This window comes from Drosophila melanogaster, chromosome X (genome assembly GCF_000001215.4).
Source record: "Drosophila melanogaster chromosome X".
In the NCBI taxonomy this organism is placed as follows: Eukaryota; Metazoa; Arthropoda; class Insecta; order Diptera; family Drosophilidae; genus Drosophila; species Drosophila melanogaster.
Genome location: NC_004354.4, coordinates 14,975,013 through 14,994,354, shown reverse-complemented (window position 1 = coordinate 14,994,354; position 19,342 = coordinate 14,975,013). Strand labels below are relative to the sequence as shown.

The 19,342-nt window shown below is 40.8% G+C and overlaps 1 protein-coding gene across 7 annotated transcripts in view; it reads right to left on the bottom strand.

The window, feature by feature from the left end:
* Window positions 1–19,342, bottom strand: part of eag (ether a go-go) — a 54,513-nt gene that overhangs the window by 15,635 nt on the left and 19,536 nt on the right. For 2 of the 7 annotated variants that reach the window (NM_001042810.3, NM_078603.4), the window contains exons 4-9: window positions 7,956–8,082; window positions 3,923–4,035; window positions 2,959–3,009; window positions 1,504–1,635; window positions 797–909; window positions 589–732 (exon numbers count right to left, since the gene is read on the bottom strand). In NM_001042810.3, the coding sequence (NP_001036275.1) occupies window positions 589–732; window positions 797–909; window positions 1,504–1,635; window positions 2,959–3,009; window positions 3,923–4,035; window positions 7,956–8,082 (680 nt within the window). Of the gene's footprint in view, window positions 1–588; window positions 733–796; window positions 931–1,503; window positions 1,636–2,958; window positions 3,010–3,922; window positions 4,036–7,955; window positions 8,083–19,342 lie in introns of all 7 variants that reach the window. The other 5 variants (NM_001272629.1, NM_001201662.2, NM_001201663.2 and 2 more) reach the window with 4 other exon arrangements.

The window sequence follows — 19,342 nt, the reverse complement described above, 5'->3', positions numbered from 1 at the left end:
GGTACAGGGGAGGGTTATGTTATGGGCACCACGAACCGAATACGAATCCCAATCCCAATCCACACGTGTGCGGATGAAAACTTATGTTGAGCGCAATTTAAGCGAAAATGTTAACATCTTGTTGACGGAAATAGACACAATTCGAGCAGACAGACGACATCGGCTTATGAAGAGGCAACGCATGTGGCTTTGTGGCAATCTGAATGGGAATGTGGGGATGCCTTTTCCCTCGATAATCCCATTGCTGGGAAAACCCTTTCCTTTGCCAACACCTGCGTCCAAAAATCAGACCAAGTCATAAAACATTTCACAATCGCTGGTTAGACAGCATACAGCATGTTTGATGGTGAAAAAAAAAACATGATGACAATGCTATCAATGGAAATACAATGAAATTGCACTTTAATATGAAATAGGAATATATAAAAATTTTAAAATATTAAATGTAGTGCGGCAGAACTAAAGATGCGGATTAAATACTAAAAAAAAATCAAATAACAATGATCATGTATCAAAAAAGAGTTGTTGCATTACCTCGACATAAAATGATATGAAATATTTAAACTTATATTTAGTTTTCTCACTCACCATGATGGCTGTATAAAATGTTAAACACAATATCACCCAGTCCCAAATTGCTTTAAATGCACAATAATGCAGGAGTATGTGTGGTGGCGTTTTGGGAGCTTCCTGTCGGTACTGTGGCATGATATCCGCGCTTAAGGACATCATCTGTGTGTGCACAAAAAATGGGTAATATTATCGGTGAAGAAGTTGCAGCAGAATTGGGACTCACATGCGCCAAATTGGACTGCTTCGTGGGATCCTTTAGCGTGGGCAGATGGGCGCTGAACTGGCGACTCCGTGTCACTGATCTTGCCAATTTGGCGAATTTCGAGAGACCTAAAACTGGCAAAAATAGATTAACCGCTACGAGGTGGGTACACGCACACAAACACCGATAAATAAATAGTGCATCGAATTAGTAAACATCCAGCACACAAGTATAACAAATACAAAGTAGTAGTAGAGATATGAGTGGTATTTTTTACATATACATATATATACATAAACAATATAGAGAGTGTTGGCACAGCGAATATTGGGTTTGTTTTTCGTTTTGGGTCGGTTTCGTTTCGTTTTGTTGGTTTTCAATTTGTTCAAGCGTATTTACAGGTGGGTGTTGTGATTGTGTGTGTGCGTGTGTGATTGTGTGTGTAGACATGGAAAGAGAGAGCAGATAAGTTGAGTAGTGAGGCGAAAAGAGACGGCCACATTCATGTAGAGGTGCAAAAAAATGAGCATGAAGCACGGCTGCTAAAATTGATTAAAAACCACTAAGAGCTCTTTGTTTTCCTATTCATTACTTTACTTAACCAATCTTTTTGTTATGTTAAAGAAAACTTCATAATGTAAATATTTACACAATGAGTTTTTCCATTTTCATCAGGCAACCGTGGTCCATGGGTGATTTCTAGAAGGAACTGTGAAGCGTTCACTTACCTCCCTTCGTGTCCTCGCTGTCGATGGGCTGCTTGAGGGCCGTGATGTCCCGGAAGGTCAGCAGGAAGAGCACCACCAGGTCGCGTTCGTTGCGTATGGGTGCGACCTGTAGCAGCAGCCATAGTGGGGTTTCTGCGGGTATGCGAATCGGAATTAATAACAATTATAGGTAAGTACGGGACAAAAGGGGATACCGAACACCAGAGATGCATATACCCATACATATGCACGAGTATATGTAATTCCATTCGCATTGGGGTCATGACAGGAGACACAGACGGAAATAGCGGTGAGACAGACACGCAGACGGACATTTCATTGGATTGCAATTATTGATATGGAACGCTGGTTAATGGATGTTGGATTCGGAATGCTCAATGCAGCATTCAGACACAATGGCCAGCATGTAAATCGCCATCGTACAGTGCGCTCCATATGTGTGCAACAGCTGAAACTGTTTTCGTCCTTTGTCTCTGCGCATGAATAATTCAATGAGCCCACCGATTGTCGAAGCAATCGATGCGTTTGCCAATGTAAATTAACGCATTTAAGTCACACATTCATTTTCAGGGATATTGACATACTTATATGCAGTCAGTGTTTAAATAATAAAGGTATAATTGTAGTATTTATTTATATTTTATATAAAATTTACGAAGAAACTTCTTCATCAGAGGACTATGTATTTTTTATATGTCTGTCTGCATAATTTAGAATTATAAGTTATTAAAGGGATCTGCAGGCAGTACGTTAGTTTTAATTGCCCAAGACTTATTTATTTTTTACACGTACTGCTAACGACCGCAATTCTCGTAATTGCCATTAAAGCACATCTATCTCTCTCTCTCTCTGTTCCGTTCCGATTGTGTGTACGTGTGCGTTTGTATTTGATGGCATAATTATTCACCAATTGCAAGCACAATTTGCTACTTCCGTTTCCGGCGAATGTTTATGTGCGGTCACATTGTTTCAGTCTCTCTGTTCCAATTTCTAAACGTATAAGTATACGATTCCGATGCCAGGATTGATGGCAACTGACTGGATTAATTTACTCTGTCTATATCCAATTGTCAGGGGACACCTGTCAGTGGGATATTCAGCTATTGTTGTTCTTCACTAGTCTGGCTCTCCTTGGCCCAAATCCGAATCGAAGCAAATATTTTGCTATCTCAGTTTGGTTTTACCAATCCGAAGCGCGCCAGATGTTGCACTTTTCCATATTTTTCAATTGATTTATGCCAATTTATGCTCCCCTACCCATATTTCCCTTTTTATCTCTGACCGCAGATGCAACAGGATGTGGAAATATTGCTGCGGGCAGACTGCCAAGACACGAATCGAGATGGAAACCATGGCAGCAGTAGTATTGCCACTCGGAAAATTCCACTGGTAGCGCGGAAAATGCCACACACACCTCCCCACCAAACCCCCTCAATAGCAACCACTTTTCAATACCTTGGGTTTGTGCCTTGCCAAACTGCGAGAGAGCGCAGCCACACTGCAAATCTGAAAACTCAAAGGCGTTAATTCATGAGCTCGACACCCAAAAATATCTGGCGATACTCGCTGGTGAGCTTCTATGAGTGGCCGTGGCACGACTCGATTCCACTTGATTTGGCTGGGATTGGGATTGGGATTGGGATTGAGTTTGGGGTTTTGGGATTGAACGGATATGGGCAAATACTACAGGTGTCTGGACGGGCTGGCTGGCAGCTTGATTGATGGGCCCCACTCAAAAGTGCCGGCGGGCTGCCATCGCAGCCCCAATTTGTTGGCATTACGTGGTGGCAGGTGGTAGAGGTAGAGGGTTGTGCACATTCGCAAATAGAATTCAAAGGGGGTTCGAAGGGCTTGGGGGCTTGGCTGTTTGGGAATGAATTATGAAAGGTTCGGAGTCAGAAATTCACGAAATGAACAATTTACACTGGGCACAAGTCGAGCATAAAGCCAAATAGCCTACAGTGGCGGTTAAAAAATTAATTTGGATTCGAAATTTGGACACACTTGTAGGAAGAACATTTTGAGCTGCAGATAACCGGCATAGCTAAGATAAATGCTAAAAAGATAGTTTTTTTCCATCGTTTTGTTTCCAATTTATTTTGGATTTTTTTTGCGTTTTATATTTAAAAAGAAAATATGTTATAAATTTACTTGAACTCTTCTAAATAGTTATTTTGTAATTCAATTTAAAGACTGCAATTTCTGCTTAAATAATTATTCCAAAGCAATAGCTGATTTTTCTACCATAAGTGTGTTGTCGCAAAAAAAGGACAAAGGACCTTTTGCATAGCAGGGCGACTTTGATTTGGGTATAGCATTAGCTTCAACTTTCGGCCATTAGGCGCAGGCAATTTAGCACACAACAATCGATCTTGGTAAGGGGGTCAAAGGCCAGTGCACTTCCCAAAAGTATACTCACTGTTCTTCTTGTACAGCAAAATCTCGAACTGATCCTGCTGTTGGTTCTCCAGCGTGTACTCCAGCCGTCCCACCGTCTCCTTGTCTGTCAGCTCGCCATACATGAAGCCGCATCTGTTGGGTTTTTTTTTTGTGTCCAAGGATGTGAATGTGGATGCAACGATGCCAGAATGCCAGAATGCCAGGTTGCCAGGTTGCCGGGCAGGAGATGCCAGAAGAAATAGAAAGAGATGTGGAGAGCAGACGAGGTATTATTCTTGGTTAGCTTTACATTGGTTGCATGCCACAAATGCACACACACACACACACAGCAACAACAACAACACACACGCAAACCTATATGAAAATCAAACACACATATGCACATGAACACCAGGGCAAGCACATGCAGCGGAAAATGGGAAAACAGCAAGCGTTCCAATTGGAGGAAAACATGCCGAACAAAACAAGATTGATGCACCTGGGGCCCATCGAGCAAAAATACGAAGAAGCTTCACTGCGCACAGCAAAATGTATTAAACAAATATCAATTTAATGCACCGCTGCTCAACCGATGGGGTCACACATTTCCTTGGGACTCAGGTCAATAATTTATATATTATATTAGGCCAAGGAGTAGTAGAAACACATAAAGAAATTCCGAGAGCTAAAGAAAATTAATTGCATTTGGTTAAAATAAGAATATATTTCCTAACTTTGAATTTTTAGTTTATTCATTGAAAGCACACTCTTTTCGAACAGTGTTGCCTTTACCTGGATTATTGAAATCAAAAACTGTATTCCGATATTTGATACTCCCAACATACGGCCGAAAGTTATGCGTGGAAAACTTTTCCCAGCTTTCCCCAACGTAAAGTTGATTACTATAAGCGCGCTGGTTGGCTTTCTTATGCATATTCTGTGAATACCTTTTGTTGAATGTATTATTTTTCGTTCGCTTTTCCAATGAAAACCAAATAATTAATGATCGAGTTTCTGGGCTAAACAGGGGACTAAACTTTCGTTGCCTATGTGTATTGACTTGGAAAAGTCAGCTCAAAATCGGGACAGGGAAACCACTTGCAGTGTCGAACAAAAAGTGTTGCATACTTTTCGGGCCAGGCTTGATGACGTCAGCGGCGAACGAATTGAAACGAGAACGCAGCCGAAGGAAATGTGGGAAAGCATGAGCAGGGAAGTGGAGATGGAGGAGCAGTAGTTAATTTCTGTTGTTTTGCTTTACTCGTGCCACGAACAAAAGTTCAACAAACTACGAAACGGCGACGTCACGGGTTCGTTAATATGTGTGTGTACATTGTGTTCGCACATAGACACATAGGGGCAAAAAACGAAATTGGGTTACAAAGCAAACAAAAAACAGGTCCTGGATTCGGGGATATGGCCATAGATATATTAGATATACGTGTATATATGTATGTACATACGTATAGATATGGATGCACAAAGTGTTTATGTGCTCATGGGTGGAGCACAGTAAAAGCCCTCGACAAGCACTCGAAATTCTATTATTTTCTAGGGGGTCCAACGAAAAGCACTCAACGAAAATCCCTAATTCAATCTAACATATACTGGGGGAGCCGTGCACAAAGGCCTTTACTCGGTGAAAATGCACTTAAGTGATTTCGAAACCCTTTTTTTCATGGCGCCAAAAAGTGTGCGATGAAATTCCAAAGACAGGATTTTTGTTCTAAATCAAATGTAAGTAAGTGCGCATGGCAAAGGAGTATTATTTTAAACTCTTGAAATTGTTAAAAATTTTCATAGGGCATTAAGTCGAGCACCTAGTCGTATACGCAATCTTGTTGGCCTTTCTAACAGTTACAAAACATTTTCTAAGCCTTAGCTGAATAGAAATACACATATAACCATGATGAATGGTAGAAACACTATTTTATCAATAGTGAAAATATAGTGATTCCTAACGAGTTTATACTGTACAGTAAACTTTAGAGCAACAAAAGGCGATTTGCGTTGCGCCAAAAGAAATTGCATTGAAGCAAATGTCGAGTGAAAATCAAACGTTTCCTTTGGTTCTTTTTTTGTTTTTTTTTTTGCATTTCTTCATCCACTTTCTTCTGTTTCCTTTCTTTCTATTTGTGCTTTTCTTTTTAGCTGGCCACTGTTTTCTGGTTGCCTTTGGCCGTCATTCCAGTTGTTTCATTGCATTCTTTTTGTGTTTTTTGGATCACACGCGACCAGAGAACAGAAACAAATAAAAAGAAGGACAACAACAAAAGTGGGTCACAGCAACAACAACACTGGCGGATTAAGCGAAAGAACGAGAGGGATAGAAAGTGGTGCCCAGTGTGTGAAGGAGATGGCAGTTGCGCTAGCTAAACGGCAGATTGGCATTAAAAACTTGTATTTTTTTCCACCTGGGGAATTTTCGGGACCGCTGATGCTGCAGCAGGTGAGCTGACGAACGAACCGTATTTCTATTCTTTTTTAGGGCCGCTTTTTTTGGCCTGCAAATTACAAACAATTCTCGGGAGAATCATTGGATACGCTGGCCTCTGGGCGAGCCGCTTGTTGATTTATGAGGCTGGTGGGCGAAAGAGATAGATTGAGATGGAGTGGAAAGAGAAGGGGTTTAGGCGAAAGCAGAAAAAAAAAAATAGATTGAGGTACCGAGTTCACGACCAGCGAAAGTCCTCGCCGAATTCAGGCAAACAAATGCAGTTAACACTATTTCTACCCATCTCTTTCTTTTTTGTTATAGCCATCTCTTTCACATTGCACTCGCTCTTCTCTTCCATCACATCAATTCACCAAAGGATTGCATAGAAAATTTGTTTGACCAGGACCACCGGCAGGCAATTTGCAACAGTGTAATGGGAAATGGAAACGCAAGCGGTAGGCACAAAAGAATAACGGGTTAGGGGGAAAAGTAGACCAATTTTCCGCGAAAAAATTAAACCAACTTTACCAATGGGATTCACATTGCCTTAACATTTTTGGTATGCCGATTCGGATATTCATTATGTATTTCAGAGATGTTAGCGTAATTTGTTATATATTGTATATCCTCTTTATGATACGTTGTGGCATTTTTCCTCAATTACAAAAGATAAAAACATAGTAAAAGCCTTCCTGTCCATCTGCATTACGTTCGCTGAGCAGCAAAGTGCATTAAGTTCGACAATGGTTTTTTAATGGCCAGCAAAAATATGCGCAAATTAATTGGAAAAAGAGAACAGAAAAGTATATGCGGTTAAAGAAGCTGGAACAATAAATGAACTTCACATTCAATGGCCGGGTGTAAGCAGCTGCGGATAAGCCGCAGTTAAGCAGATAAACACGGTGGAAAATTGTGAAAAACATGGGGCGGGAAAGGCGGCGAGGGCGTGGGTTTTTCCGGATGAGGCAGGTCAGGTGCGTGAACGAGTGTTAATGGGACAAGAGGGGCAAGAAATCTCCGGCAATCTCGGGCAAATCCTCTTAGCTGTCAAGTCTCCCAAAAGGGAAATGTCCAGAAGAGTCTCCGCCCTGTCTGACTGCCACGCCCACGCTTTTGCTTCTTCTCTATTTACCCATTTTCCACCTGCAGTCACTGTGCAGCTTACAGTTTGAGCAGCACTGCCCACAAGCTAATATTTGTCTAAGAAATGAGCATGCAACTTTAACGTGATTAAAAGTCAAACTAAAGAAAGTTAGTTCAAGTGATGAAGTTAAAAACACAAAGATAAGTGCTATGAACTCTGAAGAAGTAGAACCAGGCTATATATTGATTGTGAAACTAAGGAAAATGAATAAATGTGCATAGGCATAAACAGATTTCGTTGTATACATACAACAAAAGTAAAAATAATTGACAACCACATATGTGTATAGTAATAAATCAACATATTGCCAGCGCTATCGGCCAGCTAAGCCGCGACATCAAGGACATCAATAAATACAATATATAGTTACATATATCAATAGTCATTTGGGGATTAACAATTAAAGCACCGATTATTCAAACGCAGTTAACACCAACAACAGCGAGAAGAGAGCGAAAGTAGTTGAAGTGAGTATAAATCGGCAATACGTACACATACCTGCACGACTTCTGCATGACCTCGGCACGGTTATAGCCGCTGATCTTGCAGAAGGACTCATTGCAGTAGACGATCGGGAAATCGACGATTTGTGCGTTGGCCAAAAGAAACGAGCTGTCCGCTGAAAAACAGAAAACATCACAAGTTAATTCGTAATATATAAAATACTTAAGCGAATATATATGTATATATCAACCATACCATTAATATTAAGTTTTCTAACCAAAACAAGCACATATCTAAACAAATATCCACCTGTTATCCTGAGTAGATTCACCTCTTCACCAAAAATTATTTACGGTTGCTTGTACGAATGTTTTGACATAAAAGAACTAACATATCCAAAGGACAGCTTTTCCATTTCACCAATTTCACGGAAAATGGCCAACGACAAATTTGTCATTGTCAGTCAGTCAGTAAGTCAGTCTATTGGACTTTTGGCGTGGATGTTTATCAAAATATTTGAGCGTAATTGGAACATTTCAAATGTTGTCATTCATAATCAAAATCGTTTTATTGACTGCCAGCCACCCACTCAATTTTGGGTAAATTGGTGTAGTCAGTTGTCAGATATGGTAGAGGTACTACAAAATAAGCTGTACCTAAATATAAGGTACACTTTGAAGTCATAGATCATGGATAACTTGTTTTATTTGAAATTAAAGTATTTTACCAAAAGATTTTCTTAGCTTGAATACTGGCCAAGAATGTCAACTCTTTTAACAGGGGGGATAATATACCAGGCAAAGGGTCTGGAACACGTTTGGAAATAGAGTTAATACAAGTACCTGTTTATATATACGTATAGCGCCCATCACTTCCAGTCCGTGAATCGTCTAATGGCGGTTGTTATGGCTGAATTTGTTACAGGTACCAGTTCAAATTCGAATTCAAGTCCTCGGGTAAGCAGGTAACATGTGTAAACCACGCGCTGGCATCGCATGGCAGGGACATAGACACGGACATGGATACGCAGACATACGGACAGACATATATACGGACATACGGACAACAATACGGACACGGACATGGCATCGTACGTGTAACTGGCATCGACCTGCAGACCAGCCCTTTGCTATCCCATTAAGTCTGACTGGTTGTTTTACTATTTATTTGCTGTTTGCCATTTGGCTTGTTTTCTCTTGTCTTTTTTTTGGCACAAACATTCGTTTCATTTTTTGGTTGATTTTATTAGTGGCATTAGAGTTGCCCCCTGCTGGGAATTTGGACAGAAGTAAAATTCCAGGCAATGGCAAAATTTAAAAGAATTTTCATAATGTAAATACAAGAAACTTAAATAATTCTTAATAAATTGAACATTACAATAAATATGAAAATGTAAGTCACTACTATTTTACTACAATTGATTTTGCAATATTGATATGCTATATTTGCAAATACCCAATCCTTTGCAACAAGATAATGTTTAAGCACTAAGTAACATATTCGAAAGGAAGAGGACGCTTGTGGAAATCAGTTGCTGTTACTTTGTATTGGCATTATGTGGAAAGTGTGGGGGGGGGGGGGGGGCGTGCAAGGTAGAAGTATCGAGAAGGTGGGGAAGTGGAGTCCCCTCACAGCTGGCAAATGCAAATGTGGCAGGCACGCCATTCCTGGTCCAAGTTGCATGTCGCAGGTGCCAGACGACGGGAGCAGCAGGAACAGAAACTGGAAAATCCAAGGGAAAAACGGGAGGAGAAGCGATGGAGGGGCTGGAGAAAAGCACACTAACCCACATTGACATGGACATGGCCAAGCCAATGAATATGTATAAAAATATTCGCATGCAACGGCTCGATGGCTCTGCTGCCGTTGGAAAATGGGAAATGCATATTTATGTGATACACACACACACAGTGGCACGCAAGCCCACTGACTCACACACACACACATACACATGTGAAGCACTTTTTACGACTGCAACAAGGACATCATCAGCAAGAACAACAACAACGTTTGCTACTTTATAGTGTCAACAGTTGCCGTGACTGAAGCAAAAAAAAAAAGAAAAAAACAACAACAAAATGAAAAGGAAAAACTGAAGGAGATGGGCGGCTCTGGATGTGCGGTCCAAACGGCTATCTCGTAACGCTCTGCAATTGACTGTTGCTGGAAAAATGGTGGCAAAGGAGCAACCTCAACGTTTACAACCGAAAATTGGGTTAGACCACTCGCTCTGTCTAAAATCCAAATTGGCCAAGCTCTAACTTAATTACTCGAAAATTATGTTTAAAACAACAAATTATAACTTTTTGGGTGGGGCAGAAGAGACTCTAAGGCTTTAGCAAAACATAACAACACATATGAAAGGCACTCTGTGGGTTTATATTTTGCATATATATTTTATTATGATTAAAAACAACAAATTATAACTTTTGGGGGTGGCATGGGAATATTACACATACGCCACGTTATCCAGGTCAGTTTGTTTTTTTTCGTGGGCAGGCTTTAGTTTGCATATTCATTGCGTCAATATGTCGATTTAAATAAATATGTTTAAAATGAATACAACACGCCAGGTGTTCAAATGTGCAATTTGAATTTTATATTAATTCTTAAACAATAAATAAATTTTGGGAATTTTGCATGCTCAATATGTTTTTAAATATACCAAAAGGGCCATTAAAGAAAAAACATGTTGGTACATTTTCGGATGCTACAAATGGACACATTGAACAGCCAACAAATACGATAAAAGTCTAAATACGCCACATAAAACCATTACATGAAATTGAAGATACATTTCAATTCGTTGTGTTGAGATCATTAGAAGCATGGCTGAGCATTAAAAGAATGCATAAAGCTCTTAGGATAATTGTTAATATATTACAACACAGGTCCACTCTAAGCATTATATGGCCAGTTTCTTTGGCCTAATCCTAGCAGTCGCGTAAACCTCGCGGTTGTTTTTATGTGCGTTCCTGATTTTGCCAGTAAGTTGGCGTCACAACATTTTTTACTGGTTGCATGGGGTGGTTTAGGGTGGTTTAGGGTGGCTTACGGTAGCTCAGAATCGCTCATGTGTGGTTGCACGGCTGTTGCTCTGCGACTGCGGCACTTAATGGCATTCGATGCGGGCGCACAAAGTTTTGCAATTTGCCTTGGCCATTTTTGTCCGGCAGCGTTTGCAGTCCCTTTTAAGCCGCGGATTGCAGTGCTGCCATCTCGTCTCGGCTTCCATAGCTTTTGGCCCACCGCCCACCGCATCATGGCATCCCTTAACCCGATTTGGCACCGCAACTGAAGCGAGAATGCGGCAGAGATGTCAACTGGATGCCGTGGGAGCCGGGTTAAAAGCAGATTGGGAGCAAGGTTTTCCCGGAACAATTTCCTTTCACAAAATGAGATCACAATGAATGTGTAAACTATGTCCTTCTAGGATGCTGCGATGTTGGCTCAACAGATGTCAATGAATATTTAAGACGACATTTGAACCCTTTTCAACTTTGATTTACATCTGTTTCTAAGAATATTGTTTTTTTTTCTATACGGCTAAAGAGAACTTGCTTTCAAGGTAACCATAAATATTGATGCTTAAGCTTAAAGTGAATTAAAGGGGCTGATATTATGAACAAATTGTGTAACTATACCAAGGCAAAGTACTCAGAAAATAACACAGCGAATCTCGAACTAATAAAGCACTCAAAACGCCAAATCAAATAATAATATCGTTTGGAAATGAATATTTCATTGCTGATTGACAGCAACATCTCCCTGCCCTGATTGCCCAATTATTTATGAGCTCGATCAAGGATGATGTATTATAAATGTCAACATCAACCGCCAATCGTTGTTTCTCAACAAACAAAAAATATAGCTGGCCATGAGGGTAACTTACGGTTTAATTAATGATTTTTTGATTTTTATTTGAAAGCCAAACAAAAGAGGAAAGACAGAGGCGCAGAAAAGGTCCAAACAAAGTATGGAAAATTCGCAAGAAGGCTATAACTTGTATTGAGAATTTTGTATTGGGATCAACTTTTGGGAGCTGACAACTCAACCTGAAATGTCAACAAGACGGCAGAGAAACAAAGGCATTTCGGATCGGGATTCGGATTGTGGTCCTTTTTTCCGGCAGGCGGTCCGTGTTTCTCGATGATTGATGAGGTGGCTGAAACGACCACCCACTTTAGTCCCCCACTCTTGGCCAATTAGCCGTGCAGCATTTACAGTTGTACGTTGGCCCAAAAACGAAGAAAAAAAAAACAAGTAGAAAAGCGGGGAGCCTTGTCGTTGATTGATTTGAATTTGTGCGGTCGACCGCAGTCCCAAAAATAGTCCTCCTAAGTGGATTTGTTAGCCGAAAGAAGGAGAGGAGACCTTGGATGGGGGACCTCCAAGGGATATAACAAAACTAGTCCATTAACTAAATACACTGGCACACATGCAAATGTGGTTGCAATTTCGCAAAACTTTCATTTCCGCTTGCCCATCGCACAGTGGGTCAAAAGCGGAAAATTGTGGGTCATTTAATTCTATAACAAATATTTCAATAATAAATTTATTCGTTTCGCCTCAATGCAACTAATAACTTTAAATCCTTAGAAAATGTTTAAATAGATGATTAAAAGTTTTAAATTGATAGAAAACACTTTAATGTGAGTTCTTGATATTTTAATGTTAAAGGGCTTAATGTCAAAAAAACTACTTAATGTTTTGTTGTATTTTTTCTAATGTTATTTCCCAGATTATCCTAATTTTCCCACTGTGCGAACTACTTTTTCTCGGTTACTGTTGCTTTTCCCCCAGCGTCCATATTACCTCACATGCACCCCTTAATTTCCATACCCCCACCACTGCAGTTTTATGGCCAGTTTTGTCATTATTTTTTTGTGGTTTTTGCATTTGCCATCTTCCTTGTGGTTGTCGGTTTCTGTTGCTGTTTCTATTGTTTGGAACTTGTCACAGACACAGACCTAGCCACACACACACACACACACACATGCCACAAAACTCACACGCATACCCGCACATAGGTTCACACTTAAACTCACACTAACAGAATCATTTGTTTGGTTGGTTTTTATGACATTAGTGTGAATGTTGAACGTTATACGGTTCAGGCGACACAACGGTCCTTGCAATTATCCTTTATGCACACCCCACCACTCCTTCTCCCCTTTTTTTTACCCCTTTCCTGCCTCTCTTTTGGCCACCTTTTATACGATTTGTAGCTAGGCAGCCCCTTTGGAGCTGCGATTAGGCCACAGATTGCCAGCTGCCCGTGCCAGTTTTGTCCTCCATTTTGCAGATCCTTTAACTCCACCTAACACTTTCTCCTCTCGCTTTCACTTTAGGCCCTTTTCACCAGTCGAGTGCATAAATTTTATTGTCCGAAAAGTAAAAAAGGCTCGGCCTACGACAGCATTGCGATTTAATTACATTAGCGACAGCTGGAGAATGCACAAAAGTGGGTTGGCCAGCGGGGGGTTAAGCAAGAGTGTGTGGTGAAAGTGAAGTAAAGTAAAGTGAAAGGGGGGTGGTGAAAGTGGAGTTTGGGGGAAAACACGACAAAACCACGTTGATTAGGCCAGCCTGTTACCGCTACGACTCCTTGGGGCATGCTTGAAAAGAATTGCAGCCAAGTTTTTAGGCCCTCCATCCCCTTTTCTTTCTCTTTTTTTTTTGCTCTGTGTCGCATAATGGCATTTATAATAAACCTCTTGTTCTCTCTTTCGCACTTCCTAGCTTCATCTCTGTCTTTATGCGCGCCATTTGGCGTTTGTTATTAAATTTGCATAATTAAGTGAGAAGCTGCGATCCAACACGAAGCCAAACCGTTGGGTGACTAAGGAAAACTACAGATAGTCGGCGGAAAAAAACTGCAAAAGTCAGCTTCTGGTAAGTCAAAAACTAATTAAATTTGTTAAAAAAAAAAAACTAAAAAAAAGGAATGGAAATGAAAATAAGAAAGAAGGTAATAAGAAATGGGCTTTAAGTAAAAAGAAGGGCTCAGAAATGCAACGAAAAACTAATGTTGCCTTTCAACGTTTTTAGCTTAAACAAGTTTTTGCTAGAGTCTGAAAAACTAATTTAGTTTAAATTTAAACTAGAAAGAAGAAAGTCAGCAGCTGTCAGTTTTCTTCCTGCTATAAGTTCGGAGACATGGACAGATCGACTCAACAAGTGATATTTATCAAGAATATATATATATATATATATATATATATATTTGATAGGATCGAAAACGCTTCGTACTTATTGACGAATCTCTAAAAGTAACGACTGTTACTTTTCTCAATTTGCTGTGAACAAGAATGCCTCACTGGATCTTGCCATATGCTCGACTCAAATTTCATTTTCAATTTTTTCATTTCCATTTTCCAATCCGCCTGGCCCCACCATACAACTTTGCTTGATTACTTTTCATGTTCTGTGACTGCTTGGTGGACATTTGACTTCAAGGTCACCAGAGTGTTCGTGCACAGCCCTAACAACCAGACCAACCCATACCACCCATCGCAATTTCCACCCAAAACTGTTCATTTAATTTGGCCCGCGGGTCTGTGGTTTTGCGATATTCCGCAGTCCTTCCAATATTTTCTAGTTTAAATGCTCTCCAGCATTTCGGAGACTTTCACTAACAAACAAAATGTACGTGCCTACACAGCGACAAAAATGAGTGGCAGCTTTAGAATGTTAAATTTGTTTAAGTTTCAAGATCTGAAATAAGTACAAAAGACACCTACATTAACAGCTAATAAATATATTAAAGACTTATAAATTTCAGCATATTTAGGCAACATTTATTAATAAGAAAACTAGGCTCAATTTTATAATATCCAATCTCACAATGATTTAATTTTATTCAACTATCATTAATAGTTTGTCACCAATCCAAGAAACACGTTTTACGGCCATATTGAATTAACTACCGATTGCTTGCCAATTCTTGGCACTTTCTTTTTGTGCGAGTGTGTGCAAGTGTTAGTGGGTTGACCAACTCTCACAAACACACACATTTAGACGCACACGCACACTGTCACACTGGCACACTGCGAAACCCACACACAGACAGCCGCAGAGCTGTTGGCGCCATCGGTTTGCCACGCTCCGCTTCGCCTCGCATTTGCTGATGCCACATTAAAGTTTTTGTTCGTGGGGAAGGGAATGCCTTGGCTGATAAATAAAAAAAAAAAGAGAATGGCGAAAAAGTTGATTGCGTAAACTTTCAACTCGGTCCAAACCAGCAACAAAGTGGCCGGGAAAAGCAGCCAACTTTTCCCCAGTTTGGAAGTGCAAGAGCGAGTTTTAGTTGCACACACACTCACATCTGTATTACCAGGATGTGTGTGTGTGTGTGTGTGACTGCTACCCTCTCTCTCTCTTTCTCTCTATCTTTCTCCCTCTCGCTGCCTTGCCTCCATTTTGCATTTGGGCCGCAACTTTTGCGCTGCGTTGCGTGTTGCGAGTGGCCCCAAAAAGCATGCTACACTTTTTGTGCCAAGCAAATTAGCCACGCACTCACACACCCTCGAAACTCACACACACACACACTTGATGCCTTGAGCGGGTAAGATAGAGTGAGCGAGCGATATGTTTGCGGAAAGGAAGAGAAAACGCCACTTGACACGCGATTTTTAGTGAATTTTTGGTAGCCAACGTTAAGTACTTAATACTGAAGCATCGTTTTATCTACAGATTAATATCCTTAGATCAAAGTTAGTAGCTAAAAGCTATTCATTCTATTTGCTCGGTCAAATAACACCCATAAACACTTTTTAAATTGAATTTTAACTATTCATATGACTTAAAACATATCGCAACCCACTCTGAATCCAGCCCTTTTATACTTTCAATATATATGTAGCTTCCTATCAATATAAATATTTTTACAAAGGGCTTTATTCGTAAAGCAAAACAGCTGGGTTTCAATATATTTCTTTCAGAGCAGTTTACATTTCATATAATTCTTTGGAAAGCAGAAATCTGTGTATAATTCGAATAAAATGGTCCATATGTGTAATAAAACATAAAGGCTAAGGGCTTATAATAAATACCACACTATGCATTTGCTACTGGAGGAAAGAAGCTTAAGTGAACATAGAATTTTCATCTAAACACCAGCTTTCATTTTAATTAACCTTTAAGGCATTTTGAGTAGAAAATATCAAGTGAAAAAAGTAGCTTCTGAGAAATTTAGCTTAAATATTTACTACACAATAAAATGGGATATATAAATCCGCAGAATCCGGCATTGGGAGATGCTTGCATCAACCCTTCTCTCCATTTCTTTGTGTGCAATACGTTCTGGTTCTGTCAGGGATTAGGCTGTGTCTTAATTTTGATGTGGTCTACTCTGTCACTTTCAGTTGGCCCCTGTTTTGTGCCCCCCGCCCAGGCACACCTGCCAGGCACTTCACACTGACATGGGCGATGGGAATGGGGCAACAACTTAATCCAATTTGACTGGATGGAGGCGAAACTTGGACTTGGCCACCCATGGGCCACCCATACCCGTGAATGGCCCCATCCCTCCAACGACCATTGTGGTCATTCTTAAATGGCCTTTTACTTAATGCTAAGTGTCGTTTGACTGCTGTGCTATCCTCACACTCTCCTCCTCGATACTCGCGACCAAAACCCAGACCACCAACCAATCCAAAAAGTAGTTGGAACCCACGCTCGTTGTTGTCTAATTAAAGCGATTTGGCTTTGGTCACATGTCGATAATAATGGGTAATAACTTTGTGGCATATCCCGCTGAATAGTGATGGACAGAATAGCGAACACATAACAACACCCAAAAAAGGGTGGCCATTGCTGCGCCCCCAACTGAGTGTGGGCTTCGCCATAGAAGGGAGGGAAATGGATTATAAACGCAGTCCTCCCTCATAAATTACGCAAAAGTCGGCGACGCCGCAATCAGAAAGCGTGGGAGTAAAGAATAATGGGCAAGTAAGCTGAAAACGTCTGGGGCGGTGCTCAATCAATTGTCGCCACCTGGCCAGTAGACCTGGGATCGTGGGCCAGTTGGCCCTGATGGTCAGGTTTTGGCCATGGCATTGAAGGCACAGGCACAGGCACAGGTAGTGGCCTTTTTTCAAAGGTGGCCATTGATTTCCATGGAATTTCTGGCAAAGGTCATAGCGGGGCCCAAGGCTCTCAAGCCAATGGAAATGTTAACTAATGAAAGAAAGACGATGGCACAAAATAGACGATTTCTCTTAATTGAAAAATTAAAAACTCTAGAAACTAACAAATACTTGCATACGATTAATTATAGAAAAGTCAGCAAACATTCCTGCTGTCCATTATTTATTACATTTCCCGTCTAACTGTTAATATATACTTTTCGTATTCCTACCTCATTGTGCCATTTCTTTAACATTCCGTAACACACTTGTTTTTGGCGCGTTGATTGGTGGCTCAATTGTTATGATTACACCTTGCCGCTTCGCCGCGACAACGTGGCGTATGATTAATGTGTCGCAAATATTTCTATTCCTAGTCGGATTCCGCCAACGCCTGAGAAACCGCACAATGGCCAAGTGACACGGAATCTTAGCACTCGAATCACCTCCTCCAGACAAAAGAAAAAGTGTTTATTTAAATTTCTCTCTCTCTTTCTCTTTTGTTTGCTTTGATTTACTGTTGCGTGCAAAAGTCCGAGTTCGAGTCCGCTACACAGGCCATGTCAACAGTCCTCGGCGCAGGATCAACCTTTTGGCCAGGTCAGTGCGGATTATTATTGCTATTGCCTGGTTTTTTTTCGTTTTTTTTTTTTGTGCCCCATCCACAGCTCTTCAGCGTTTCCTTCCTTTTACATTTTTTGCAAGGCATTCGCCATGCTTTGACCTTCTGCTTGGTAGGCAGCATGGCAGGGGCAAAACGTGGAGTCTTTAAAGCTGGGTAATGGGGTGCAGTCGCGCATTTCCGGCCGCCCAAAAATGAAGGAAAACGGGTCAAAGACGCAGCCCCAGCAACAGCAATAGCCATATATATATATAGCAATGAAAATGGTAGCAACAAACAAACGACAAACAACGCGAAAATTTAAGTGTCGCAAACTGAAAACGCAAGCAAAGCAAGGCAAACGAATCCAAAGCAAAGCAAAGAAATGGATAACAAATGAGACTCAGCCAGCGACAAAAAATCAATAAATGTAATGACCGCCCCTTTTTGCCAACGCCTCTCTGGTGGCAAAAAAAAAAAACAACGTTAATTTACACGAACCCAGGGACAATAACAAAAAACCGAGGCGAAAAACCAGCAACACACAGACGGCAAAACAAACAAACAACGAAAACGAAAACGAAATGAAAAATGAAAATCAATAATAAACAAACACACTGACATCGGAGATGGAAACTGGCGCCCAAGCAGGGACGCCAAATGGGGCGAATGGCGCCCGAATAGAGGAACTGGCGACACCAGACAATCATTGTACATAATTGCAATTGTTCACCGATTCGGCTGCGTTTCGCAATGCGGCTTGTTGCATGCCACAGCGCGGCAACTTCGCAACTGCACACAAATATTGTGAACGTGTTTATCCATTTCATCCACATCATTCGCACAGTATCTCGCAGATAAATAAAGCCAGACCAAACAATTATTCAAACCCATTCAATTGAAAACGATAACCACTCGCGCTCCTCTAATCCTCTTGCAAGCACTTGAGTTTTTTTTTTATTCAATCGAACCAATTTATGTTCCATTAGCTTCAATGCCAGTTCGTTTTTTTTTCGCCCGAATTTCCCAGTCCGCTGATTCCATCCATCTATTCGGTTATCATTTATCCATCGGAGGCCGAACAGCTTTGACCTGGGCGAACAGAAAACCAGCCAGGCAGTGATGGATATCGCCAGGCACGTGTTTTCTTTTGTGGGCCACGAGGCGTATGCGTAATCAATTGTCAACAGCAAAACACTCACGAGAATGAATACACGGAGGGAAAATAGGATCAATATCTGTTTCGTAAGTTAGTAGTGTTAATTATGTTACTACAATCTTTCTTGGGAATATGTGGGAACTGAACTTTCTAACAAACAAATGATTTTGAAGGGCATCAACAATCGACGGTTGACTGTTTATTTAAATAAAATGAGTACCATATTTGCTTTCCAAGAAATCACATAAAATCCAGATCTATGGATTGATTGAATCTATTTTTTCTGGGGGTGTAGTAAGTGGATAAGTGGAGAAGTGGGCCAACCTCTATCTAATGTCTACTGGCCACTTTGGGCACTTTTTGCTGCTGCTGCTGCTGCTGTTGTTGTTGTTGCTAATGTTGTTTGGTTTTGCTGACGAAGATCAAACAGCCGCGCCAAGTGCCGAGCTGCGACCTCCTGGGGGCCAAAGGCCATTTCTAATCGGTGGGGAGGGTAGCGAAATTCAGGGGCAGTTGTTGAAGGAAGAGCAATGTGCACTCGAGATAA